This window comes from Miniopterus natalensis, chromosome 10 (genome assembly GCF_054644295.1).
Source record: "Miniopterus natalensis isolate mMinNat1 chromosome 10, mMinNat1.hap1, whole genome shotgun sequence".
Taxonomy (NCBI): domain Eukaryota; kingdom Metazoa; phylum Chordata; class Mammalia; order Chiroptera; family Miniopteridae; genus Miniopterus; species Miniopterus natalensis.
The window spans coordinates 18,058,884-18,086,230 of record NC_142090.1 but is presented as its reverse complement, the minus strand read 5'-3'; the positions used below and the strand labels follow the sequence as shown (position 1 = coordinate 18,086,230).

Below are 27,347 nucleotides of genomic sequence, written 5' to 3'. Positions count from 1 at the left end.
TCATGATGAGTCAAAACTCACCTAATTAAGACATGAGTGCCAGAGCTGAGCCTAGGGCTGCTTAGGGGCACACTTCTAATCATTGCTGGATGTCTCAAAAACAAACTGGGCATTACTATATCAGGAGAAAGAGCCAGTATTGTCCATTCAAGCACCTTCATCATCTTCATCTTTATTCCTGAGCCTCTCGTGCCAGGACTTTAATATCATCAGCAATATGAAGTTGAAATTAGAAAACTTTATACTACATTTGAAAATAAATATTATTGTGTGGGTTCTCACCCCACTTCTCAACTCCCCAGCCCACTTCTGGATCCTTAAACATTTTAAGTCTGGGGGGGGGAAAAGGTCCCTGGACCATTGTTGACTTTGATCTTTCTTATGATTTCATGGATGTGTTTGCTGGCCTGGACTCTGACCCAAGGCAGTTAATGTGAGCAGGGAGGGGGTGGGGATGGAGGCCTGCGGGCCTTCAAGGCGCAGGGCCCAGGAGGTGGGTCAGACTGGGGGTTCTAGGCTTAGCCTGCTGGAGCACACCAAGAGCTAGGCCAGGAGGGTGTCATTCCCCAGAGAAAGGGCAGAACTCAGCTGCAGGGTGGCGGGTAAAGACAGGAAAAGACTACTTCAAAGAGGTCAGCCTGGCCTGAGGGCAGAGGCAGACTGTCTGGCCCGGCTGTCCATCTGCCTTTAATAATCTGTCATGAGAAGTGTGCTGGCCCATTGGGCACAGTCAGAGGCCCAGGACCCCAGGACCGGATCGACCCAGTTGCGTGGCGTATCTGCCCTCAGCCCCCACTCATCCTCAGGCAAAATCTCAAGTTTGGCACAAACATGAAGAAAGTCAGAGGGAAAGACATGGAGCCTGATCCACTCCGCACTGCTGATAAGGTTCTGTTGGAACAAGTGAAATAACCTTAAAGCAGTGTGTGGAGTGGTAGAGTGTCCTGAAAGAGAAAAAGTGCCTTGGTTGGCACAGCACTAGAAGAACAGGAAAGAGGCTGAGAACAAAGCCACGTGGCTGTAAAGGAGATGTGGGAACGTGTGTTAGTGAGGAACTGCTCTATCGGTGGAGCAGAGGGAAGGTGACTAGCCCAAGGGCGCAGAGCAGGGCCAGCCACCGGAGCAGGGACAGGCAGTGCTAGTTCACATCCCACATGAAGAGCAGGAACACAGGAACCTTTCGGCATTCTGCTCCAAGATTCATCATCCTCCAAACAGATGGGTAAACTGAGTGATGGGCCGCAGGGGTGTATCAGGCCCACTCCCCTGCGCCATCGGGGCCAGGGACTCCCAAGGACATTTGCTTCCCAGAACCATAGATGCCTCTCAAGTAGGGACACCCTCAAGAGTCAGGGAGTGTGAATTCTATTCTATTCTCTATTTCCATCAGCACATTCTTCATTTTATCTCCACAGGGATCATAACCACCATCTCCTTGTCTGGGGCCAGTTCAGCCTCACTTAGCGAATAATCTGCTGATTGCACTGGGCGGGTGGGACCTAATACATGGGAAAGAAAGGGGTGATCACTCTGAAGCCTGGAGATGGAAGTGGCCGAGGAGGTGAGGTGTCAAAAACTAACAGGAGGTGCTTTTCCAAACTTTTCTTCATGTCCTTTAATTATTCATCACCCAGTTTTACCTCCTTAATGCTAGTATTTTTAGTAACTTTGAGATATTACTCACATACACAACAACTTACTCATTTGAAGTGTACAATGCAGTGTTTTTAGGGTTTTGGGTATATTCACAAAGCTGTTCAACCATCACCCCCAAAATACACTCTGTTCTCATTAGCAGTCACTCCGATTCTTACTTCCCTACTCCCCAGCCCCTAGCAACTACTCACCTGCTTTCTGTCTCTATGGATTTACCTATTCTAAACATTTCATTTAAATGAAATCACACAATATGTTGCCTTTTGTGTCTGGTGTGTGTGTGTGTTTCACTTAGTACAATGTTTCCTGGGTTTTTCCCTGCTGTAGCATATATCAGCACTTTTATGGTTGAATAATATTCCACTGCACAGATACACATTTTGTTTATCCACTTATTGGATGGTGGACACTTGGCTTGTTCCCACAATTTGGCTATTATAAAAATTGCTGTTATGAATATTAGCATACAAGTTTTATATGAAAGTATGTTTTCGATTCTCTTGTATATCTACCTAGGAGCAGAACTGCTGGGTCATATGGTAACTCTATGTCTCACTTTTTCGAGGAACTGCCAAACTATGGCTGCACCAATTCTTTCACATGACAAGAAATAAACTTCTCTGCTGTTTCAGCCAGTGTTCTTTTGGGTTTTGATGTATGTACAACTAAGCATAATTATAATACACTTGGCCATTAAGCCTTTAGTATTTTGTAAATGGGTACATATGCTTTAATTGCCAAGCATTTCTCATCTGCCCAATAAGACTGGAAGCAATTTGAGGATGGGGATCATGTCCTTATCTTTCTGCATCTATCACAGAGCCAAGTATGGTACCATGCCCGAAACAGAATTACTTAAAATACTTCTGGATATGTGCGTGGGTTGGGGGAAAGGGGCTCATACTAATGCTAAAGAACATAGAGAGAATCACCATCCTTCTGTGAGTAGTGAAAATGTCATTTCTACACCATCCGTCACTGAGCTGCATCTTCTAGCCTGCCTTTTTAATTACAGGACACTTTATGTTTTCTGTTGAAATTTATATAGAGAGACACTAGGTGTTGCTGCTTTCCCATGAAAAAAAAATATATATATTGCTATGGATTACCCAGTAGTACTATAAACCTTTATTTCGAGAAGTGAGGAAGAATTTTGACTTTCCTTTTTTTTGCTTTTGCCAAAGTTCTTTCCAGATAGAATGCTTTCAAAATATATACTGTGGTAGGCAGAATAATACCCCCTACAGATGCTCATGTCCTAATCTCCAGAACATGTTAGGTTATAGGGAAGAAGGAAATTACAGTTGCTAACTAGCTGACTTGAAAACAATTATCCTGGATTATCTGGGTGAGCCTCATATAATCACAAGGGTCCTTAGAAGAGGGAGACAGAAGAGTGTTAGAAAAAGGGCGTGACTCAGCGGTTGAGCATCGACCTAGGATCCAGGAGATTGAGATTCAATTCCTGGTCAGGGCACATGCCCGGGCTGTGGGCTCCATCCCCAGTTGGGGGCCTGCAGGGGGCAGCTGATCAACGACTCTCTCATCATTGATGTTTCAACTCTCTCCCTCTCCCTTCCTCTTCCTGAAATCAATGACGATATATCTTAAAATTTTTTTTGAAAAGAAAAAGATGTGACTATGAAAGAGGTGTAACATCTCTGGCTTTGAAGATGAAGGAAGGTGACCATGGGCAATGGAGCAGGCAGCTTCTAGAAGCTGGAAAAGACAAGGAGACAGCTTTTCCCCTTGAGTCTCCAGGACGGAGCACAGCCCTGCTGGGACCTGGATTTTAGCCGTGAGACACCGTTCAGACTTCTGACCTCCAGAACGGTGAGGTAAATCCATGTTGTCTTAAAGTCACTAAGTTTGTAGCAATTTGCTATGGCAGCAATAGGACATCAATACATATACTACTACTACTTTCCCACTTCATCTTTCTGAAAGTATGAATCTACTTCTTAGGGAGACAGTGGGATGGGGGACCCAGGGTGAGGGTTAGGTGACAGTTCGCCAACATATAATTTATCACTGTACTGCATTGTGTTCTCTAGTATATATAATGTCCGACATTGTCATTACTTTTTATAGTACTTTGCACTTTTCCAAGAACTTTCATACATTGCTTGATGTGATCATCACAATAACTTTGAGAAGCTAATTGTAAACACATTGCTTCCTTCTTTGACAGATAAAAACAGTGAGTCAAAATAAAGGTCCCAGTCACAGGTAATGACAGAATCAGCATCTTGTTTTCCTCTCTTTCAGGATGCGTCTTCAGCTTTTTTCATCTTACTCCTTAAAAGAACTTGGGTCCCAGGGTGCTAGAAACAAAAAGCCCACTTTCCTGTTTCCTGTACATTTCCAGGTGTTCTGCCACCATATCTAGCACTTATGGAAAGACTCCAAGGCCATTAAGTTAATTGAGAGTTCCCATTGGGCTTGTAGGTGATGACCTGAAGTGTGGTGGGCAGGCAGACCTGCCTTTGTAGCATGCTTGCTTCCCAAGGCAAAGGAAACCCTCAGACGCCAGAGGCTACTTCCTCCAAGGGTTTCCTCCTCACGGGCTGTCCCCTCCAAGCCAGCCCCCACCCTCCTGTGACCCTTGGAGGCAGCCCTGTAGCGAGAGGTTCACCATTTGAGTGATACTAAGAATCTCTGGCATGAAATCATCCCTCTGGCCTGTCCCACTCTCAACAGTGAAGAAATCGGACACCTAGTCTGAGTATCAAAATTAATATCACCTATGAAGGGCAGATGGATATAATTTGCCTCCAGATGTGATGTCCTAAGGAGATCACATCCCTTATATAATTTTCTGGCAGGCAACACATAACCTGAATCTAATCATGAAGAAATATCAGACACACACAAAATGAGGAAACTTTTATTTAAAAAAGGGGGCAGGACTGTATTCCTTTAAAATGTCACTGTCATAAAAGACATGGAAAAGGTGAAGAACGGTTTCAGATTAAAGGAGATTAAAGACATGACTAAATGCAATGTGTGATCCTAGACAGGATCCTATACTAGAGAGGGGGGAAATCCTATAACGGATAGTATTAACTGACAAATGCAAATGGTGGATTATATTATAGAACTGTACAAAATTGGTATTCTTCTGTCTCTTATTCCTTCATTCAGCTATTTATAGAGCACTTAGTATGTGCCAGGTTATTAAAAGTCCTGATAGCACAAAGATGAATGGAGCTACGGGGCATGACCTTGAGGGATTTATAAGGTAGTCAAGGAGAGAGAGAAATAAGTTTAAAAATGAAAGTACAAGAAATCACTGTGTTCAAGGTCAGTATGAAAAAAGTACTGAAGGACCTCAGAGAAGGAAGTACCTGAGTATCCCTGGGTATCAGAAAATTCAATAGAGGAAGTGACATTTCAGCCGAGTCTGAAAGGACAGGACCATACTGTAGATGATTGGGATGGGACAGAGGAAGGGCTTTGAAGGTAGAATGAACAGTGTACCTAAGGATCCTAGGTTTGGAAAATATAAACTAACCAGGTGATACAATGTAGACATTCAAAACCAACACAAACAAGCTTGGCCCCCAGACTCCTCTCAGCTGACTAAGGCTTCAAGTTGGGCAGATATCCCAGTGGAGTTTACAGGCAGGATGTCCCCTATGGGCCTGTGACATTCTCTAGACTGAGGCTTCATTTTCTGAGACCTGATAGTTGTTGAACTAAGGGGAAGGCAATGAACCCCACTCTAAATACTAACCCCGAAATATTCTGACTGTGTGGATAGCACAGCCTCCGTTTATAAAAAGTTTATGTACAATATACATTTAAAAACTCTGGTCCTGGCCAGGTAATTCAGTTGGTTAGAGCATCGTCCCAATATGCCAAGGTTCCAGGTTTGACCTGCACATACAAGAACCAACTAATGAATGCATAAATAAGTGGAACAACAAATTGATGTTTCTCTCTCTGTATATTAAAAAAAAAATCAATTAAAAAATAAAAACTCATATTCACATAAAATCATCAGTCTTCAGATTCATTCTTTCAGATATGAAACAAAATACTTAGTCCCTCAGTGGTAGCCCACAGAGATGGCTGGGTTTACACTAAGCCAGAGATGGTCTCCTTGCTAAAGTCAAGGCACAAGGTTTGCCTCCTTAGAAGGGTCATTGGCCTCCAAATGGCCTTCGCTTTTCTGGGCTCCCAGGACTGCGGGCTTAACAGAACTCTCAACATTTAGGTTATCCAGGAGATCTGGGTCCCAGGAAAAACGGGCTGTCACTAGTCAAACTCACCTAAAACTGACTTGTAACAGTTTATTTCATAATTTTCCGTGTGACAGAGCTCTGCTGCTAGGAAAGAATGAGGCTTCTGATAAATATAAGGCAGTCAGTTGCCACTGAAGAGAGGACTACCTGCACAAGGACCGGTTCTCCCCCAGGCCAGGCCAGAAGCACAGCCCGTTTCTCGAGCCACACATTCGGCATTCCACGTTGCCCTCTGCTGGAACACAGCAGAGACAGCACTGAGAGCATGAGCCATGGTTCAGAACGTGTTTGAATTCTGGTTCTGCCATTACTGATGCTGGGCCTTGGGCAATTCGTCTCGCCATGCCTCCATTTCCTCACCTGCAAGAGAGATATGCTTCACGAGACTGTTGAGAGAATTAGTAAATTATGTGCGGAAAATGCAAGCCATCGGTTTCATAGCAGGCGCTTGATAAAAGCCAGTCATTTTTCTCCTTTTGTTTACAGCAGCATTTGTGGTTAAGAAACAGGACTTAAATACAGAAGTATTCAGTCTAACTTTCAATTCTGCCACTTAACATTCTTGGAAAAAAAGAAACACAGTTTACCATTTACTTTGCTTCAGATTTTGTGCTGGTTCTTTATACTTAATTTTTTCTTCATTCTTAATCTGAAGATATAACCTAGAAATAGGTATTATTATCCCCCATTACAAGAAAATTGAGTTCAGAGAGATTAATTTATTAAGGCCATACAGCTGGCAGAAGATAGGACTGAGATTTCAACCCAGAATGTCTGAATCCAGTTTCTTGCTCCAAAAATCACCCATAACCAGGCTGCTTAGGAGAAGCAGAAGAGGGTGAAGGGGAGGGAGTAAAGGTGGTTGAAGATTGGGAAAAGTGACCCCATTCATTAGGGCTCTATTTCCAATTCCCAAAGCTGTTTCCCCAGATTTATTAGAGCTTAGAGTTGGAACACACTATAGAGATAGCTGTTACCCAGCCCTCCTTTAGTTAGAAAGATACGAGTTTTAAAATTAGCAGTCATGTAGCGCTGGCAGGTTAGCTCAGTTGGTTGGAGCGTCATCCCAATACAACAAGGTTGCAGGTTCAATCCCCAGTCAGGGCACATAGAAGAATCAACCAATGAATGCATGGAGGGGGGAGCAACAAATCAATATTTCTCTATATATATATATGTGGATATACAGAGAGAGAGAGATTCTTTCTTCTTTCTTTAAAAAAATCAATAAATTAAAATTAGCAGCCATCTAGAACTTGGGGGATGGAGCAGCTCTAGGGCTCTTAGGAAGAATCAATGTTGTCTGTTCAGCTCTGTATTGTAGCAGTTATGCTTCACTGCAATTTATAGCTGGAGCACTTACTCTCCATTTGAACCAGACCAGTTCAGCCTAGACATCAGTCTCTCCATCCCTAGAAATCATCTATGGGGACAGGCCCTGACCCTCAAGTCCTAAGGAGACAGGTGCACACCCAGATTAAGGAGGCTTTGGGGTTAATCAGACCTGGTTTAGACCTCTATTAGTTACATGATCGTGGACAAATTGAGCATCTCAGTCTCTGCTTCCTCATCTATAAAATGGGGGATAGTCACACCTGTGAGGAATAAATGATAAATGGGTGTAAATTACAGCTCAACATGGTGTTGTCACACTCCACAAGAGTTAGTGAAACAACCCTTCTCAGGACAAGGCCAAGAGCCTTAGGGTTGAGGGTAACAGATGGGGACTTACAACAAGGGCATGACATATGGACGTTTACTCCCCAGACCAGAGGTACCCAACAGGAGAGAGGACAGGGGAAAAGTAAAAAGCTCTCACAGGTGTCAATTTGCCTTCCTGCCACTTTCTCCATCCATCTCTTCTCAGTGATTCTCCTCTGATTTATGTGGTAATAGTTAAACAAGTAAGGTTCAGTCTCATTACTTTACTGATATAACTCATGAACTGTCTGATATTCTGGGATCAGAACCCAAGGAAAATTTTTCTCTGACTGGGTCTGATCTCAGTTCTTTCTCTTTCTCTCCCTTTCTTTTCTAAGAGTATCTAGCACAGGCAAACCTGTCAAATAACTGAAAAGTTTATTTGGGGAAAAGGAGTGGGGAGAGAAGGAACGTGTGTGTCCTTAAGGGTAGGAAGGGACCAAGTCTTTTCATTTCAGTTGGAAGCATTCACAGCCTCATGTAAATAGATACTTAATCAGAAACTGACTTGCTTCTTTGCCTTTTTGGTATCTTCTCCAAAGTCAAAAGCAGAGTAATTATTAGTCCCAAGAAAGCAACTGTGATTACGGGTCTTTCCGTTCTATCCAAAACCACCTAGAAATAACAATAATAATACAGTATATCCTACATTTAAGGAGATCAGGTCAGAAAATTAAGAGATGATGATAACTTAGTTCAGCATGATATCCTGAGAAACTTTTCCAGGGCACCATGAATCCAGATTAAGCATAATACACCATTCACAAATTACTTCTCAAGTTTACAGCAGTAACTATGGAAGTTCCAAGCCCACTCACTACACCCATGAGACATCTTTTTCCAGTGTAGCTGCCTACAGACAAACACATACACACGTAATTCCAGACTAAAAAACAAATAGTGTTGTAATTGAGGCAGTTAAAGCAGAGGTATCCATCCCTAGATTCAAGCTCATGGATTAATATAATGAAATATTATTTCCATCCTTCCATTTACCATTTACAATCACACTCTATTTGTGTCCAGATAAAAGTATACCATTACAGAAGCACACAGGTCAAGCTGTTCAGGTTTAATGATTCCATGGTTTATGTTATTAACATTTGAACATATCGCTTCTGTTCCGTAAGTCCATGCACTATTTGTAGTTTGTAGATAACCCAGGTCACCCAGCCTCCCAATTAGAATATTTAATCAAAGTCTTCTGCACCTCAAACCCTCAAAAACAGAGCCGTATGATGAAATTACAAAGATACAGATTAGCCCAGAGAGTGGCAAGGCATTGGTCTTTAAGGTCCAAAGATCTCTACAACCTACAAGAGCAGATGGGGGGCAAGGAACAAACAGGGAATTGACAGTGTCTGAACCCGACTTTTCTAAGTCCCTCCTTTCCAGACTGACTGAAAAATAAGCCTCCTTTCCTTAAGTGCAGAATGAATCTACTTATGCAATACCAAATGTAAGAAACCCTACAGGACAAGGAAAAGTAACAGTAACACATGTGGGGAGATAACTGTGGGCTGAAACTCTATTACCTCCCTACGGGAGTGGGCAAAATACCCTGGTGACAGCAGCCCATAAGCATCTTGCTTGTAGAGATCTGGGGATTTAGCCAGGATGTTATCCAAGCAGCAGCAAGTACCCCCACTGGCCTCGGTTGAACCTCCACCACTTTCCTGTGAGGGTCCCAGCAATCTTCTGGAATCCTCTATAGCAAATCTCCTTCCTCTTTCCTATAAATCTCTAAGCTAATTCCTTGCATCCAGGCAGGGTCAGAGCTTCCCAATAGGACCTCTCTCTGTAAGAAGCTAGGATTTTTTTCTTAACGGAAGTTCAACATTGAAGAAAAGATAGCAGTCTTTCACTCACAAATCTCAGGCCAACCTCAGGCAGGCTGGTTAAGGCAGGGACAAGTGTGAAAGGTCTATTAGAACCCTATCCAGGCCAAAAGCAGGTTACTCAGGAAATCCCTAAGATCAAACTGGTGCTCAGAGTTTTCTCTAGGGTGGTCAAAAGGAGTGTTTTGTCCAGCTCGCTTCTAACTAGACCAAGCTTCCCAGCTCTGGGATGAACTCGCTATTCCCTGGCCCTTTGAACTAGTAGACAACCTGCCACTATTTCAAACTTCCCAGTCCTTCTCCAGCCTGGATTTATGTCCCCAGATAATTGGGGCAGCAGTGGACCAGACTCAGATTGTGACGATGGAGAAAATAGCCAGTCCTTGTGCGTGTTTAGAAATTACCTGAACTCCCTTTGGAGTCGCATTTACTCCTAGCTCTGCACTAGGAGCATAATAATAAAACAAAAACGTCTTATTTTCAAATATTTTCCTACCACTTCCTCGACTTTTGTATGTTTCAATCCTAGCCTCTCCCCTCCTTCCCCTCACACACACACACACCCCACCAGAAGATTCTGTCCCTACTCTTCCAGTATTTCTAGGGCCCAAGAATAAAGCAGCATTAATGGCATTTGGCAGAAAATCCCATCCCACTTTGAAGACTCCTCCCAGTTCAACACAGTGAAGAAAAAAATGATAAGAGAAGAGGCAATAGAAACTAGAGCCTTTCTCTTCCCACATAAGAGGCACGGAAATTTCAGGAGTTAGTAAAAATGACATCATCGCTTGCCAGAAGGCCACCAGCTACCACTGGGTGGGAGCCGCATTATCACTTGTTTCTCCTCTGGACTGAAATGCAAGATAGTCAGGATGGCTGTGAGCGTCTGCTGGCGGCCCAGGCTGTCAGGCAAGGTCAGGAAACGGTAGATGATGTTTTTGAGGTACTCCAGATTGGCTCCCTCCCTACTCTGGTCTCTGATGTTCTTCTCAATGTGGCTCTGCAGAACCCCAACCTCCTCTCGGTGCCGCTCCCCCTCCTCCAGCAGCCGCTCCTGCAACTGATGCACCTCCATCTCCAGCCTGTGTTTCTGCTTCCTCAGCAATGTGATCTCCACCTCCTTGCGGGCCAACTGCTCGGCATACAGGAAAAAAGTGGGCTCATTGGCCGCAGCAAGTTGAAGTGCTTGGGTCAGGTTATCTGGGGAAGCTATGTCAGCCGGGTCCCCAGGACTCCCGCCACCCACAGGGCTTCTGCGTCCTGGCAGCACAGAAGACAAGGCCACGGACCGCAGTTGCTCCAGCTCCAAGTCCTTCTCGGCCAGCACGGCCAGGGCACGGTCCCGCTGCTTGTGCAGCTCCTCCTCCAGTTTCAGCGTGCGGTCCCTGAAGTCCAGCTGGCTCCGCTCCAGCTCCTGCCGGTGGTGATGCTGCAGCCGGGCCAGCTCCTGCTTCCAGTCCTCAGCCTCCTGCTGGTGCTGGCGCTCGAGTTCATCACAGGACAGCCGAAGGGAGATATACTTCTCCTTCAGCTCTGCAAGCTGTTCCTGGGCTTCCTCCAGCTCCTTAGCCAGGTTACCGTCTTTGGTGTTCTTGCTCTTGAGGACAACCTGGGCCCTCATCTTGTACCTCTCAAACTCTTCCTTCAGCTGTTTCAGCTCCTGTTGGTAGTAGAGTGTAGTAGCCTTTTCCCCATCGGCAGCCTCAGAGCTGGGCATTATCTCCAGGTTGCAGAGCTTCTCTACATCCAAGGTCACCTGGCTTTTCCTGGCCGCCACCTGCAGTAGCCTCTTCAGCTTCTCCATCTTGTCCTTCAGGACATTGACATCCAGACTGGACTCTTCTGCATGGCTGTCTAGAGGGGACCGGCTAGAGACTGCAAGAGCCAGCGTCTTGTTCTCCAGGTCCAGCTGCAGGATGCGCTCCTTCAGCTTCTGGATGGCCAGCTGGTCCTTTTGCTTGGCTTTCTCATAGGTGCCCAGCAGTTCCGACACCTCAGATATTTGGTTCTCCAGGGCTGCCACCCTCTGCTCTTCCAGCTGGGATTGCTGGCGTAGTTGATCCTCCGCAAGGGCTGTCTGTAAAACAAGGGAACAGATAGAAATGCATCCAGAAAAGCCACAAAGTCCTATGGCAAACTTTTGAGAAAGCAAGAGAGGAGGGCAAGAGGACGGGGACTGACCTGGCAGGAATGGGAACTGGGGATTTTTCTGTTCATTTGGAAGCTAACAACAGTTCCTATAATCTGCTTGGGTTCTGCTCCCAGTCATAAGTTATACCAAACAATAGTAAGAATCTTTGTATATCTGCTCTTATTCTGCTTTAGTGCTTTCACTTTCTCCTATCACACACTGAACTCACATATTAAATGTTACCCTGGTTTATCATACACTTCCCCAAATCCTATTAAGAAATCAGATGACATTCTTTTCCTCTTTAATATTCCTGGTAAGTTCAAAACTGAGTTGGATCTCTCCACCCTGAACAGAGGCACTGTAAAATAGCATACCTTTAAAGAAAAGGCAAATCTTGACTGAAAGCAATCACAAGAGGTTATTTCTTGAAGAAAATTCCTGTTGCCCCTTTCAGCCACCCTACCTGTAAGTATAGGCATATACTTACAGGCAAACATACTACTTTCATTGCACAGCTGCTACAATACTGCTTCACAGAGACTAGCTGGTAAGATGCCAATACCCAGAAGCTCAGAGCTATCTGGCTCCAACCCAGCTTACACTCAGAAACTCCACATCCTGTTGGAAGCACACTCTGTGGATTCTGTCAACACCACACAGAACAGGAATTCCCAGGACTCACAAATACAACTTTCTGAATAGCATCAAGAACTGAAAGAGCAGCCACTTAGATCTAACTATCAAAGGAGAAAAAAGCCTTAATATTCCCCATTTTAGGTTAAATGATTGTTTGAAGGAGATGAAGATAATTACCTTCCTCATTTCCTGTTGCAACTGAGCCTGGAAATGGCTTTTAAGGCAGGCAGCCTCTTCCTGAAGCTCCTGCAGCCGGGGGTCTGGCCGAGTCTTCTCATCTCGAAGAGCCTGCAGCTCACCTTTGAGCTCCTCCACCTCACGGGTCAGCTCTTTAGTCTGCAGTTCAAACCCTTCCACCTGACCAGCAGCATATGCCCGCCCAGCCAGGGCTTCTCGGGTCTCTTCTAACCGAAGCTCCAAGTCTTGGCGCTGGGTTCTCTCCTCCTGCAGCAGTTTCTGGAGCTCACGCAGCATCAAGGCATGGTCACTCTGCTCTTGGGCCCGATCGTGCTGTTGTGTGATAAGCCGGGCTTTGGTTTCTGCTATCTGCTCCTGCAGCTCCTTCAATTCTCCCTCCAGACGGTCCCTCTCCTCCTCTGCCTTTTTACTGACGTCCTCTAAGTCCTGTTTCATCTTCTTCTTGTCAGCCAGGTAAGAAGCTTCCATGCGGGACTTCTCCTGGGTGACTGTGGCCAAAGAGCTGGTCAAAGTAGCCAACTGGGTCTTCAGCTGGTGCAATCGTTTGTCCACCTCCCCACCTGCAGGTTGTCCATCCCCACTGCTACTGCTAACACCACTCTCTGACCCACTAGCCTCTTCGGACTTTAGAGGTGGTGGTCCATGGGCCAGTCTGTCATCTTCTGCCCCGAACTCACCCTTGGTGCTAGTGAGACTGGCTGTGGTATCCAAGCTGGTGGCGGTCCCAGTGCTATCCTCGCTGTGAGTGGAGCATCGGTCATCCACAGAGTCAGGACAGGTGAAGCCTGGAGGCTGGACACCTGCGAGGCCCACGTCCGCTTCGTGGGATACCGACAGCACCTTGATGCTGGCCTCTAGAGCCTCTTTCTCTTTCAGTAGGCTTTTATAGGCGCGGACCACATCCTTGAGACGCGTCTGATACTGGATGAGCTGCTTCTTCTGGCTCTCGATGGTCTCCAGCAGGTCCCTCTTGCTCGGGCCGCCCCCGAAATTCATCCCAAACTTCTCCATGAGGATTCAGAACTGGCTGTTCCACGTCAGCGTTTGGGCAACCTGGCAGACGGTCGCGAAGACGCTAGCTGACGTTGTCCCCGAGAGCGCACATCCGCTCGCCCCAGCCGGCCGAGGCCCGGGCGGGGTGGCGGGGCAGCCCGGCCGAACGTCCCGGGCACCGAGGGCGGGGCGGGTCCTATCCTGGAGGCGGGGCGACGCCAGCGCAGGAGGCGCACACTTCCAGGCCTCGCCCGCACTGTTCCAGAAGCCAACCCCGCGCTCCTCGCGCGCCCGGGCGTCAGCAGCCCCGGCCGGCCCTCGGCCTACGGTCCGCAAAGGGTTTAAGCCGAGCGCAGCCCCATCCCGACTTCCCAACCACCGCGGCCCGACCAGGGCGCTTCCGGGTCCGCTGGAAGTGACGACAGCGCGACGCCACGGGCACCGCCCCCAGGGAGCGTCGAGTGGGTGGGGCTCCTCCAGCGCCGGAGTGGGAAGCAGCCTGCTGGGAATCTAGCGGCGCTGAAAGTCGAGCGCTCCCGCGAAGAGCGGAGAGCACACGTTCAGGACGTGCGAGCGTCTTTGGTTTCATGAGGTTCGCCTGAGCGTGTCCTCAGGCTACGATCAGCAAGGGACAGGGCGACGTCGCACTGAGTCCTTACCAAACACTCGGGTGAGCGACGCGTCCCTAAATAGCAATAATTAAGGCTCTCATTTAGACCACGAAAACGGCAACCCTTTCTAGGACCGCGTTTGGCACCTAGTAGGCGTATAGTACAATAATTATTCGCCCCCTTTCTGAATCTGCTGAGTTGATTCAGCAAATGTTTGTAGAGGTCATGCTAGAGCCAATACGTCTGTCCCAGGTGCCAGCTATATTCCAGGAGCTTCTTAAGAGTTTTGCTATGTAGCCCTTTACAATAATTCTGCTCAGTGGCTATTATTAGCACTGTTCTGCAGATATGGAAACCTGAAGCACAGAGAGGTTAAGTAACATGTCTAAAATCAGATAGTAAGTTTAGAAATCCTATGCAGATCAATCCCACTCTCAACATACCAAATGCTATGCCAGATAATCACCATGAAGAGACAAGGTCCTGCCCTCAGGGAGCTCACATGTAGTGAGGAACCAAGCATGCAAATACAAGTCCTGTCATCCTACCAGTATGTATAAGCATATTTAAAGTGAAATGGAAATTAGGAGGGAAGCCTATCTAGGGGAGGCAGAGAAGGCTCTTAAGGAAAAGACTTTGGGATTTGAAGGATGAGTAGTAATTGCTCATCTAACAAGATGAGGGCAACAAGCATTCCAGGCAGAGGGAAAAGAGTGAGAGAACTCCTAGGGCATCTGGGAGCCTGACTCACCTGGAAAGCATTGAGAGTCATCTCAAGGCAGTAGTGTAGGGTATGTGAAGGAGGTGGCAACAGATGGGGCTGGCATAATAGGTGGGAACCCAAATTAAGGCATTTAGATTTTGTCCTGGGTGATAATAAGACACTAAATTTTAATCAAAAGAGTGGCATCATCAAGATTTGTATGACTAGGTGGCGATACCAAGGGGCAAGAGGCTTGTGAATAGGCTGATTCAATCATGGAAAGAGTTGGAAGCGAAACAGGGCAATGACAACAGGGATGAAAAGAAAGATTAATAAAAGCACTAAAGACATAGAACTGACCTGAGTTGTTCACCACTAGTTGTGTTATCATACTGGGGCTCTTTTAAATGTACTCTTTAGCCTTGTAAAAGCCTTCTTAGGAATGTAAGTCTATGGCTGAAGAGTAAAGTCATGCCCTTGAGCCTGGCGCCCAAAGTCTGTTCTCTTTAAAGGCTTTGCAGGTCAGGATGGGGCAGGCCCTGGAGGTCTCTTCAGACCTCATTTCTTAGAGGACCAGGTAACATCAGTTGCATTATACAAACATTCAGATACACTATCTCGTCATTTTACTCTCCATCATAACCTCATGAGATAGCGCAGATATTAGTCTCCATGTGTAGTTAAGAAATTGACTGGTTGTGAGGATTGTTGACGGCAAGCACTCAAAAAAGGGCAGAACTGAGATATGAACTGAGGCCTGGAACAATGACACATAGTGGGCATTCAATATTTGTTGAATAAGTGAAAGCTCTGGTTCCCAGCTGACCTCACCACACCCAGACCATAAGCAGTTGCTCCTAGAAGCCTGCTGGGATCCAGAACGGGCAAAATGCCTGCCCTTGCTCTACTGAGCAACCTATCAGTCCAGTTCAACCCAACAAGCATTTATTAGGTACAAACCTGGCATTGACCTGGTTTCTGCAACAGAAAATATTTATAATAATTCCTAGCCCGGCCCAGCGTGGCTCAGCGGTTGAGCGTCAACCTAGGATCCAGGCTATCGGGGTTCGATTCCTGGTCAGGGCATGTGCCCGGGTTGTGGGCTTGATAAATGACTCTCATTATTGATGTTTCTATCTCTCTCTCTCTCCCTCTCCTTTCTTCTCTCTGAAATCAATAAAGATATATTTAAAAATAAAATAAAATAATAAAGTAATTCCTATCTGGCTACTTCCCCTCTGATGCTTACTGGTGAAGCTTACTGGTCTACGGAGGCAAGGTCCTCACGACATCCTGGACAGGTGTGCTTTAACAATCTAGGCTTCTAGGTCTGTGCCAAAGTGAGGAAGGAGCTTCAGAACGGCCGCCTGGGTCCAGACTGAAAGGCCCATCGAGGCGAAGGCGATGCAATGGTCCGTGACGGCGCCGCCCAGGCCTGGGAATGAGTCTTCTGGCTCTGCTGTTTCGGGACCTAGGAAGCCGGCGTTTTAGGGAACCGTGAAAGCCAGCTAGCACTCGGGCATCTTCCCCCACCTCAGGTGCGCTCCTCTCACGAGTCTGTTGTCCGCGAACCACCTACTACGCCCAAAGCCCCTCACTGGGCGCCGAGGGGGCCAAAGAGGGCTAAGACATCAGCACGGAGCGCCTGCACCCCGAGAGGGCGGTAAACACGGTAGTTGCTGCTAGTCACCAGGCGCTAAGCCCGAGCCCGGAGCAGGCTGGACGCAACAAACCAGAGCCCCGCGGCCGGCCACTGACGACGAGGGTGGGAGCCCTGCGGAGAGTGGACAGCTTCCCTCAGTCCCGCTTGGGCTGCCGGTTCAGCGGCCACAGAAGTGACAGGCCCGCTAGGAACGGGAGGAAACCCTGACCCTTTCCTCTTCAAAGCCTGCGCGGAACCCAGCCGGGCGGCAGACTCGCTCAGCTTCGGTTTCTCCCCTCGCCGAAGCCGCGGGGCGGGGCCGGGGCGGGGCCCGGCGGGCAGGGGGCGGGGCCGGGGCGGGGCCTCGCCGGGGGCGGGCCTTCAGTGACGTAGGGCGGGCCGGGACGCGCGGAGGCGGCGGCGGCGCCTCCTCCTCCTGCTGCTGGGCCCCATCCCCCCGCGACCGGCCGGTTCCAGCCTGCACCCCCGCGTCCGTGCCCGTGCCCCCTCCCCTGGGCCCCGCCATGGGCCTCACCGTGTCCGCGCTCTTTTCTCGGATCTTCGGGAAGAAGCAGATGCGGATCCTCATGGGTGAGGCAGACGAAGCGCGCGGCCCGGACGGGAGCGCCGGCCCCGGCGCAGCCCTCCGGCCCCCGCGTCCCTCCAGCCCAGCTCACCCGACCTCTGACCCTGAGTCACCCACCTCCTCACCCCCGACGCCACAGCTCTCGGCGGGTCGGCGTCTGCAGCGCCGACCCGGGGGCCTGAGACCCGGAGCTGCGGGCCTGGGGTGGGGTGAAGCTCCCTCCGCCCTAGCCCGGCTGGGAAGAAGGGAGGATTCCGCCCTTGGAGACGACTTTTAAAAGGAGCGCGACTCTTCTCCTCTGACCTTACACCCCCAGTCCTCTCCCGCCCCTCCCCTCCCCTCCCGCTCCGGGTTCCGGAGTTGGCGCCCGCCGCCCAGATCGCCCTCGAGGCCGGGAGGTAGACCTCGGCGCGCACCTGGAGCGCCCGGCGCTCGGCCCCCGGCCCCGTCACCGTCAGCTGTGTGGCCTCTCCCCTTCCCTGGTCTCTAGGGGGCTCCCTCGCTCCCATCTCTATCGCTGTGCCCCTCTCCTTTGCAGTTGGCTTGGATGCAGCTGGCAAGACCACAATCCTGTACAAACTGAAGTTGGGGGAGATTGTCACCACCATTCCCACCATAGGTGAGTCTGGAGACAAGACTGGGAGGAGCGGGAGCGCGGCGGCGGACCTCCGCAGGTCTACTCCCCACGCTGCATCCCAGTGCTGGGAGCTGACACCAGATACAGCTACCTGAGAAGTGGGTCACAGTATCTGTAGGGGCTGGATGGTGCCCAGGAGGGCTGGATGTGACCTAACCCCGCCCCATTGTGGACTGCCGGCCCTCTGGGCTTCTGTTCCCTGGGGCCTCCTTGATCATTGCCTTCTGGTTTTATGTCCCTGCTGAATTCACCTAGTTTTAGTGAGTTCCTTCCTTTCAGGACTTTTTTCTCATATTTTTTCCAATTATCTGCAGGCTTCAATGTGGAAACAGTGGAATACAAGAACATCTGTTTTACAGTCTGGGACGTGGGAGGCCAGGACAAGATTCGGCCTCTGTGGAGGCACTACTTTCAGAACACTCAGGTGGGGGCGGGGGTGCCTCCCCAACCCCAGGGGAGGTGGTGTTAGGGTTAGGAAGACTAAGATGTTGGCCTAGCCTGGGCCCAGGCCAAGGAAAAGCCTTATCCCCCTTTGTAAGCCAGCCTCTGCTCATCCTTCAGAACTGGCCGTAGTCTTCTGAGACAGCCACCTTAGGTGTGTTCTGAGAAGCAGTGTTCTGGGTCTAGGGTCCAGCTGCCTGATTTAGCTCTCCTCACATGTCTTTCCCTGTTCCCATGTATGTCTTTTAGCTAGACTGCTTGCCTGAGGACAGCAGCTATATCCTTTGCAGGGTGTCTCCACTTTGTGCCAGGACGCCTGTAGAGCCTTAGCGGAAGTTTTTAGACACAATTAGAGAAAGAGCCAGAATAGAGTATGTCCTAGGCAGGAATGATTGCTTCTCCTTCCTTTATGCCTTCCCATCCAGGGCCTCATCTTCGTGGTGGACAGTAATGACCGAGAGCGGGTCCAGGAATCTGCTGATGAACTCCAGAAGATGGTGAGCACCCAGGGCCCTGGGGACTGAGCCCTTGTTTTGGAGACAGAGATCTTTGTCCTGGTATGAAAGTCAGGAAATGCCTTACAGGCCCCGAATGTGTGTTTCTCTTTGTGGACACAGACACAAGGAGACTCACCCTGTTTTGCATTTGGGTCAGGTAACAAGCACAGGACATGAGTTTTCACATCTGAGTCTGAGAAGTTGGTGGGAAGAGGGGAATATGTGGTGGAGATAAACATCATCTTATATCCTTGTTTTTGTATTTTGGAATTTTGACTAGGGCAATTACTCAAATTAGAAAAAGGCTCTTTCTTGACTTAAGGCCACGATGGCCTCCAGTGATTTATAACTCTGTGTCTTGTGTTCAGCAGTAGACTACTACAATATTATGTTTTTCCCACAAATATGCTAGAAGGAGGAATGGGGAGCTTCCCTACACAGCAGGGAAGAGAGAGCCTGGGGACCCCGAAGGACCCCTCATTCTACACCCTTGGCCTCTCTCAGCTGCAGGAGGATGAGCTGCGGGATGCAGTGCTGCTCGTCTTTGCCAACAAGCAGGACATGCCCAACGCCATGCCCGTGAGCGAGCTGACTGACAAGCTGGGCCTGCAGCACTTGCGCAGTCGCACGGTGAGGGTCCTGCCTCTCCAAGGGAGCCACAATCTGGGCAGAAAGTAAAGGCATCTCCCTTTCCTTCCCTACTGTTAACCCTTTTCTTTCCTTCCCTTCTCTCCACAGTGGTACGTCCAGGCCACCTGCGCCACCCAAGGTACAGGCCTATATGATGGACTGGACTGGCTGTCCCATGAGCTGTCGAAGCGCTAACCAACCAGGGGCCGGCCCCTGCTGCCCGGAAGCACCCGCGTGCATCCCCGGGATGGCCAGACTCCCGGACTCCTCAGGCAGTGCCCTCCCTCCTGCTCCTCCACAGACACAGGCCTCTGCTCCTGCCCCTCCTGCCTGCATGTTCTCTCTGTCGTTGGCGCCTGGAGTCTTGCTCTCCAGGCACAGAGGGGTCCACTCTCCTGCCTGCTGGGACCTATGGAAGGGGCTTCCAGGGCTGAGCCCCTTCTTCCAGAGGAGGAGCAGGGACCTGGGTTTACTTCTGTTTTTTCCATTTTGGGCATACCCTTGGGCCAGGTGGGGAGGGAAGGTGGGGGCTCCGGGTGGTGCTATGATACGGCACTGGATGTTGAATAATAAATTTGCTGTGGTTTGTACATGGTATTGTCTATAGCCTAGAAGTGGGGGCTGGGTTATTGATGCAAAGAGACAATTTGAGGGAGGCTCAAAGCAGCTAAGGCTGCAGGGCCAAACCCCCTCTCTCCACGCACACACACATACATTGCTGCCTTCATCTAGCTCAGCTTCTCCCTCCTTGAGACTGGAAGTACTGTAGGGGTTCCAGTGGAGGAAATCCTGTTTCTTCCCCAATTCCAAGGGGCCTTTGCTGAGGGTAACAGGATGTACCTTCATGCTTCTGTAAACCACATCACATATCCTATCCATCTCCTAGCTAGCTGTGGCTCTCAATGATTACTATCACGTTAAAATTTGAGGGGAAGGGAACATTTGTTAAAAATAAGGGTCCTGAGGTAGAGAAAACGTGATTTTTCAGGACTAGTTTGAGTCCCCAGAATATGCATCTTTAAAGTCGCCCAGCTGATTCTGTGGTCTATTAGCCTTATTTTATAAAACATTGGTAGGGCCTGGGGATTGCAGTTCCTTACTGTGCACCACTGGGACTCCTTCTACCTGGGAAGACACCCCTCCACCAATGGGGAATAGGAACCAGGGCTTCGGGCTATTCTCCAAGCATGGTTCACTCTGCCCATTTCCCTTTGCATCCCAGCAAAGCTTAAAAGCTACCATCGTGCCCTAGCTGGTTTGGCTCAATGGCTTGAGCATCGGACCATGGACTGAAGGGTCCCAGGTTTGAGTTTGACCAAGGGCACGTACCTGTGTTGCAGGCTCGATCCCCAGCCCAGATTGGGATGTGTGAGGGAGGCAACCAGTTGATGTGTCTCTCCCACATCGATGTTTCTCCCTTCCACTCTCTCTGACAAGCAATGGAAAAGAAATATGCTCCAGTGAGGATTAAAAAAAACAACCATCACCACCATTTATTTATTTATTTATTGCTGTTCCCCCTTCTTTTATGTCACTTTCTCCAGGTTGCGGGCTGGTTTTCTCCATGAGCTTTGTAGGAAGTGAGTCTTGGCGGCTAATGGCTGACAGAGACTCTTTGGGGGCCTGGGTGAGTGTTCTCAGAGTCAGCACTGACTGCTCAGCAGCAGTGCAGCTGGGAATTATGATGGGTGCTCGGGACTCTCCCCTCCCAGGCCATTCTCTTCCTGAGCCAAGCTTTCCTGATTAATACGAGTCATTTGATCCTTGCTGGTTATCTAGTCATATGATCCTCACCTTCCCTGAAAAGAACCTTCTGAGACATTCTGGCCTCATCCTCCCCAGGGCCATAAAAGTTAATAGATTTTTCTTGGATATTATGAACTCCAGAAACACTTGAGCCCCAAGCGACCCAGGTAGAACCCACTTGCAAGAGAAAAGGGATTGATTTTTATCCTGTGATTAAAAAGAAAAACAGTTGAAGAATGGAAGGACTTTCCTGAAGTCACAGGTGGTCTCTGGCACAAGGTGAAATTGATTCACAGTCTTAACCCACATGGGTGCCTGGCATGGTGTGGAGAGGCTAATGCCAGAGGCCTGGACCCACTTCCTTTGGGTCATGATTTGATGCTGAGCCAGTGCCCTTTCCCCACTATGGTGGGATGAGGGGCACCTCTTACAGTCATAATGCTCCCGGGTCACAGAGGTGCTGGGCCCTAGTCAGCCTCTGTCTGGAAAGTTCCCTCTGGGAACGTCTTCCGGTGGGTACTTCGGGCCTGATTCCAGGCCCTATGGCCTGTGGAACCTCACCTCTGGGGGGAAGGCTGGGCCGGACAGAGTCATCACCTGTGGTGCCGGCCCCATGGAAGAGGTGGAGTGGACGCAAAGACGACCCAAGCCAGAGGACCTAAGGGTTGGGCTCATCAGCTGGGCAGGATCCTACCTCACTTATGAGCCATATAAGAATACGGTCACTGCTACTGCAAAGGGTTTGGGCCGGAGACAGGTAACAGAGTAAGCCTGTACTGGAACCACTTTTCCCAGTGACTAAGCTCTGGCAACAGGAGAGGAGGGGGGAGAGTGCACTCTACCTAATCACTTTCCTGGCCTCTACCATTGCTAGGTCAAGGCCCTTCTACCCCATGCTCTTGCCCACAGGTCTTCATTGCTCCATCTCCCTCTTTCTAAACCTATTCCAGGAGGTGGGGCCACAAGCCTGGCCTTGCTACTTTGTCTTGCTCTGGCTGACCTCTACCCTCCATTCCAGCACAGAGTGGTTGTGTCATCACAAAGAGGCGAGGTGGAGAGCCCAGGCTGGAAGCCAGAATTTGTGGGCATCCAAAAGTTAAATCAATGGATACTACAAGGCCTGTTTTTGTTCTGGTTGTAGTTTGGGAATGGGGCAGTCTAGAAACCCTAGAAGAGTTGGTTCTCATTTTAGAGAGAGGTGTAGGCCTCTCTGAGATGGGACTAAGATTGAGGCAGTAGCGAGGTCCTCTTGCTTATAACAGGGTTGATTGCAGCTAAAGCAAACCATTGCATCTCAACGTCTGTGCCCTCAACCTCATCCCTGAGCCCAGGCCTGCCTGTAAGAGGTCATGCTTTTCCCTTGCCCTGTTGGGGAGGTGCCCTTTAGGAATGAAAGTGTTAGCTGAGTGTGCTATTGAGGGGCAACAGTGAGGAAGAGAGAAGGAAGATTTAAACCAAAACATTTCTTTAAAAATTAGGTATTAAAGAAAGTGGTCAGAGAAGAGAGGGAGGTTTACCTTCCGTTAGTTGGAGGAGGTAGGCATCAAGAACTTCTCTTAGGATCCTGAGAAGCCCTATGGCTCCATTGCTGGAGGTGTCCTGAGATCTCTTGATTCCTGTGGATGAGAGAGCGGAGGAACCAACAGCAAGGAGGCTGATGTGGAAGGGAAGTTGGTTGGTCTCAATGAAGGTGCTAGGGTGATGCCAGAGGTGATGGTTGTAAGACTCCTTGGTCTAGTCACTTGGCAGTACTGATTTCCCTCTTCTCCATCCTAATGCCTCCAGACATGGGAGATCCTGGTCAGCAATGAGCATGACACACAGGCCGTGGTACGACTAAGGAGCTTGCAGGGCTTCTACCTCCTGTGTGAGCCAGATGGCACTATATGTTATGACCGGCCAAGGACTAGCCACCATGGATGCTTCCTACTCCGTTTCCACCGCAATGGCAAGTGGACGCTCCAGTGCATAATCAGTGGTCGTTATCTAGAGTCTGACGGCCAAGATGTGTTCTGCAACTCCCGGGTCCTCTCAGCTTATCACATGTGGACCCCCCGGCCAGCTCTGCATGTTCATGTGATCCTCTATAGTCCCCTCAACCACTGCTATGCGAGGGCTGACCCCACCGTGGGTCGTATCTGGGTTGATGCGCCAGTTCCCTGCCTGGGGGAATGTGGATTTCTGTTGCATTTCCAAGATGGATGCTACCACCTGGAGACCTCTACACACTGCTTCTTGTCCCACTTAGACCGGCTGGTCTCCCAACCCTCAGCGCAGACAGCTTTTCACATGCAAGTGCGGCCTGGAGGGCTCGTGGCACTGAGTGATGGAGAAGGGGGCATGTTATACGCACAGGGCCCACGCCTGCTCCTGGGCCTGGGCTCCAATCCCCATAGGGGTGAAGAGTGGTTCATCCTACAGCGTTGTCCCACCTGGGTCAGCCTCAGGTCAAAGACTCGGAAGTTCCTCTCTGTCATCTATGGCAAGTGCTGGGTCAAACGCAGCCGTGGAGGGAGGGAGGGCTAGCTACTGAAAAGAGGAAGTTGTGTTTGGGATCAGCGAGGATTTTTGAACTTACTCATAAGGAAGATCTAGGGATCCCAAGAGCACCTCTGTGCCATGTGCCAAGGAGAAGGGCGATAAAGCAGAGGTATGGGCTTTAGGGGGAAAAGGCCTGGGTCTTCTCCAGGCTACCAAGGTCCAACAAAAGGTGATGAAGGACAAGTAGGGAAAGCAAAGGAACCCCAGTCATAAAATATAGAGGAGGGGCTGAGACTGAGGATACTAGACTCAGGCTTATTATGACATGCTCTTCCTCTGCAGATGTTGAGGTATATGCTGCCTCTGAGCACTTAACTCCAATGTCGTTGTTCCAGTTTGAAAGTGACAATGATAGACCTGTTTTGCAGCTTCGCTCAGCCAATGGTTGCTACCTAGCCCAGGTAAGACCTTGGCTTTCTGAGCAAGACAGCCCGTTAGCCCTGAGTTCTCTCTCTCTAAGCACACTTTTTCTTTCTTCAAGGCAGGTGACCAGATGGTAAAGTGAACCATGGAGGTCCTTGTCAATTAACATTCATTTTCACCCAATGGGCCTACTTTTATCCAATGGGGCCTCCTTTTTACAACAATTAAAATACACCCATTTTAAGTGTGCAATTTAATACATTTTGACAAAGGTATACACCTATGCACACATGCCACACCACTTAACAAGTTAGAGACTATTTCTACCACCACAGAAACTCCCTCTTGGCCCTTTCCAGTCAGTTCCATCCACCCTTGTCCTTCCCACTACCACTGATATGTATTCTGCCGCTGTGGATTAGATTTAGATTTCCCTACTTCAGAATTTCATATAAATGGAATTATACAGTATTACAGTATGTATGCTTCTTTCATTCAGCATAATGTATTTGAATTTATCCTTGATGTTGCATGTATCAGTAGTTGATTCCTTTTTATTGCTGAGTAGTATTTCATAATACTACTCAAAAACACAAACAGCCCTGGCCTATGTGGTTCAGTTGGTTGGGTGTCTTCCCATGCACAGAAAAGCTGCAGGGTCAATCCCCTGTAGGGGGCATACAGGAGGCAGCTGATCAATGTTCCACATCAATGTTTCTCTCTCTCTCCTTCTCCCTTCCTCTATCTCTAAAAAATCAATTAAAAACCCCCACAAACATAATTTGTTTATCCATTCACTTAATTACTTGAGTTGTTTCCAGTTTGGGCTATTATGAATAAAGTTGCTATAAACATTCATGTATGAGTCTTTCTGTGGGCCTACTTTTTCAATTATCTTGAGCAAATACCTAGGATTGTAACTACTTATAAATGTGTGCTTAACTATTTAAGAAAATGTCAAGTAGATTTCTAAGGTGGCTGTACCATTTTACATTCTCACCAGTCATTTATAAGAATTCTAATTGCTCCATATCTCCTCAAGACTTGGTATTATCTTTTTAATTTTAGCCACCCTAACGGGTGTGTAATGACATTTTATTACGGCTTTAATTTGCATTTCCCTTATAATTGATGAAGTATGAGCATCTTTGCATGTGCTTATTGAGCAATTGTGTATTTTCTCTGTGAGGTATCTGTTCAAATTTTTTGCCCATTTGTTATTGGGTTGTTTGTCTTATTATTGAATTATAAGGGTCCTCTATATGATCTAAAGTCAAGTCCTTTGCCAAACATGTGTACTGTAAATGTTTTCTCCCAATTTGTGACTTGCCTTTTCATTTTCTTGATAGTGTCTTTTGGTAGCAAGTTTTAAATTTAATGAAGTCCAATTTCTTCATTTTATAAATGATTAGTGCTTTTTTGGTCCTAAGAAATCATTGCCTACCCCAAAGTTGCAAAGAATTTCTCCTTTGTTCTCCTTTAGGTGTTTTATAGTTTAGGTTTCACTTTTACGTTATGATCCATTTTGAAATGATTTTGGAGTGTGGGCCAAAGTTTATTTCTCTCCACATCCAGATCCCTTTTTGATGCTGGGTTTTGGGATACAACACAGACTGGGGAACTGAGAGAGCTGAGGTCACAATATGTTTTCCAAAAAGGATCTGAAAGCATAAAGCAAACCCTGGGAGAATGAAAAAGGCTAGTGGGTGGGATGTAGGAAAGATGGTCTGGGAATAAAATGATGGGAAGAAAATTGTTTTCAATCCTTGCTTTCCTTTTCTGTTCCCTTTATTATCTCCAGAGGCGCCATAGGACAGTGATGGCTGATGGGCACCCGCTGGAGTCTGACACCTTCTTCCGTATGCACTGGAATTGTGGCAGGATCATCCTGCAGTCTCCCAATGGACGCTTTTTGGGCATTGCACCCAACAGCCTGCTGATAGCCAATGCTTCCATTCCAGGTGAGCTAAGAAGCCCTCCTGCAAGCTTATTCTAAATCAGAGATGCTTTCAACGGAGCTGGGATATGTTAGAATTTTTACTGGAATGGAGGTCAGAAGATTTGGGGCTGTATACTTGCCGAGTCACTGAATTTTTGTCATCTTTTGGGCAAACCACCTCTTTGAGCCTCAGTTTCCTTGTCTCCATTATCAATGGAGAGGATATCCAATCTGCCTGCCTCACAGGATTATCATGAGGATTAAATAGATTCATGTATCTCAAAGGAAGGAAGAATATTAAAATTTCTAAATGCTTTCACAAACACTTAACAAGTACCTAGCATAAGACTTGGCACACAGTAGGTGTTCACTAAATGTTAAAATATTGACCATTATTAGTGTCCCCCCATTTAGTGTCCCCCCTTCCTGCTTCCATCTGAGAAAGCATCTAGAGGCAGCCCACCCAGATAATGCCTTACTATTTCTTTCAGGCCCAAATGAGGAATTTGGGATTCGATTAGCCAACCGTCCCTTCCTCGCATTGCGAGGTCGGTATGGGTATGTGGGCATCTCACCAGAACACGACCTCATGCAGTGCAACATGGATGAGCCCAACTGCATTCACCTGCTGCCCTGCCGCCAGGGCATCTACCACTTTCAGGGTGAGTAAGCCACTCATCCTACCCTCAGTTCACAGTCTAGCCCTGCCTTAGCCCCAACTCAGACATCAAGGCCTGCCACTCACGACCTGTTCATCATAAAAGGAAAAACAGTTTCTTTCCGTTTTCACACTTCAAGGTCTCCGGAGCAGGTTGGCAGAACAGAAACCAGCCCTCTTGCATTTCCATAGAGGGATCTGCCAACACAGGCAGGATAGGGCGGCCAGGGAGGGTGCCATGTCCCCTGGGAGCCCCCTCAGAGGCCCTGCTACTGGGGGGCTCCCCTTCAGAATTGCCCACCGACCTGAGCTCTTCTCTCCCCAGCACAGGGTGGATCCTTCTGGTCAATAACATCCTTTGGCACCTTTCGCCCTTGGGGAAAGTTTGCCCTCAACTTCTGTATCGAGCTTCAGGGAAGCAACTTGCTCACAGTGCTGGCACCCAATGGCTTCTACATGCGATCAGACCGAAGTGGCACCCTGTTGGCAGACAGCGAGGACATTACCAAAGAGTGTATTTGGGAATTTTAGGTAAGGCACAATGGGTGAGAGCCTGGTATAGGGGAGCAGGAGCCAAGGGGCAAGAGAAGGGAGGTGGAGGGGTAGCTGGCATATGAGAGTAAGACTCAAATGCACCATGGGCTGACTTCTGTCCTACAACTTGATCAACTCCAGACATACATGCCAAATCTGTGCCTTTCCTCTCAGGGCTTCTAATCCTAGATGTGCTGGGGAGAGGAGAAATCAGATCCAGGTTTCTCACTATTGTACCACACACAGTAGGACTTGCAAGCAAGCCTGCAGGGGACAGGATGAGGTGTGCTTGTGTATCTGTCTCTCTTTATTAAGATGCAGAGTTTTGCCTATTTTTCAAAGACTGACTGAAGATATGCTTTCTGCCCTGTGCACTTTCTATCCTTACTCCTGGGTCTCTGGGGTGCTGATGGCTC

At 48.3% G+C, this 27,347-nt stretch overlaps 3 protein-coding genes across 3 annotated transcripts; 2 read left to right on the top strand and 1 right to left on the bottom strand.

Moving 5' to 3' along the window:
- Nucleotides 1-8,661: 8,661 nt before the first annotated feature.
- On the bottom strand, nucleotides 8,662-13,777 carry GCC1 (GRIP and coiled-coil domain containing 1). The gene is made up of 2 exons (XM_016213395.2): nucleotides 12,390-13,777; nucleotides 8,662-11,519 (listed from the first exon to the last, which is right to left on the bottom strand). The coding sequence occupies exons 1-2, from the start codon at nucleotides 13,419-13,421 to the stop codon at nucleotides 10,224-10,226; spliced, it is 2,328 nt and encodes a 775-aa protein (XP_016068881.2). The 5' UTR covers nucleotides 13,422-13,777; the 3' UTR covers nucleotides 8,662-10,223.
- Nucleotides 13,778-16,836: 3,059 nt separating this feature from the next.
- Nucleotides 16,837-19,708, top strand: ARF5 (ARF GTPase 5). The gene is made up of 6 exons (XM_016213316.2): nucleotides 16,837-16,950; nucleotides 17,484-17,564; nucleotides 17,897-18,006; nucleotides 18,449-18,520; nucleotides 19,025-19,150; nucleotides 19,259-19,708. Exons 1-6 carry the CDS (start codon nucleotides 16,884-16,886, stop codon nucleotides 19,343-19,345), a joined length of 543 nt encoding a protein of 180 aa, XP_016068802.2. The 5' UTR covers nucleotides 16,837-16,883; the 3' UTR covers nucleotides 19,346-19,708.
- A 1,801-nt stretch (nucleotides 19,709-21,509) lies between these two features.
- FSCN3 (fascin actin-bundling protein 3) lies at nucleotides 21,510-26,928 on the top strand. Its single transcript, XM_016213325.2, has 6 exons — nucleotides 21,510-21,653; nucleotides 22,682-23,378; nucleotides 23,720-23,838; nucleotides 25,602-25,761; nucleotides 26,231-26,401; nucleotides 26,723-26,928. Exons 1-6 carry the CDS (start codon nucleotides 21,510-21,512, stop codon nucleotides 26,926-26,928), a joined length of 1,497 nt encoding a protein of 498 aa, XP_016068811.1.
- The last annotated feature ends 419 nt before the right edge of the window (nucleotides 26,929-27,347 follow it).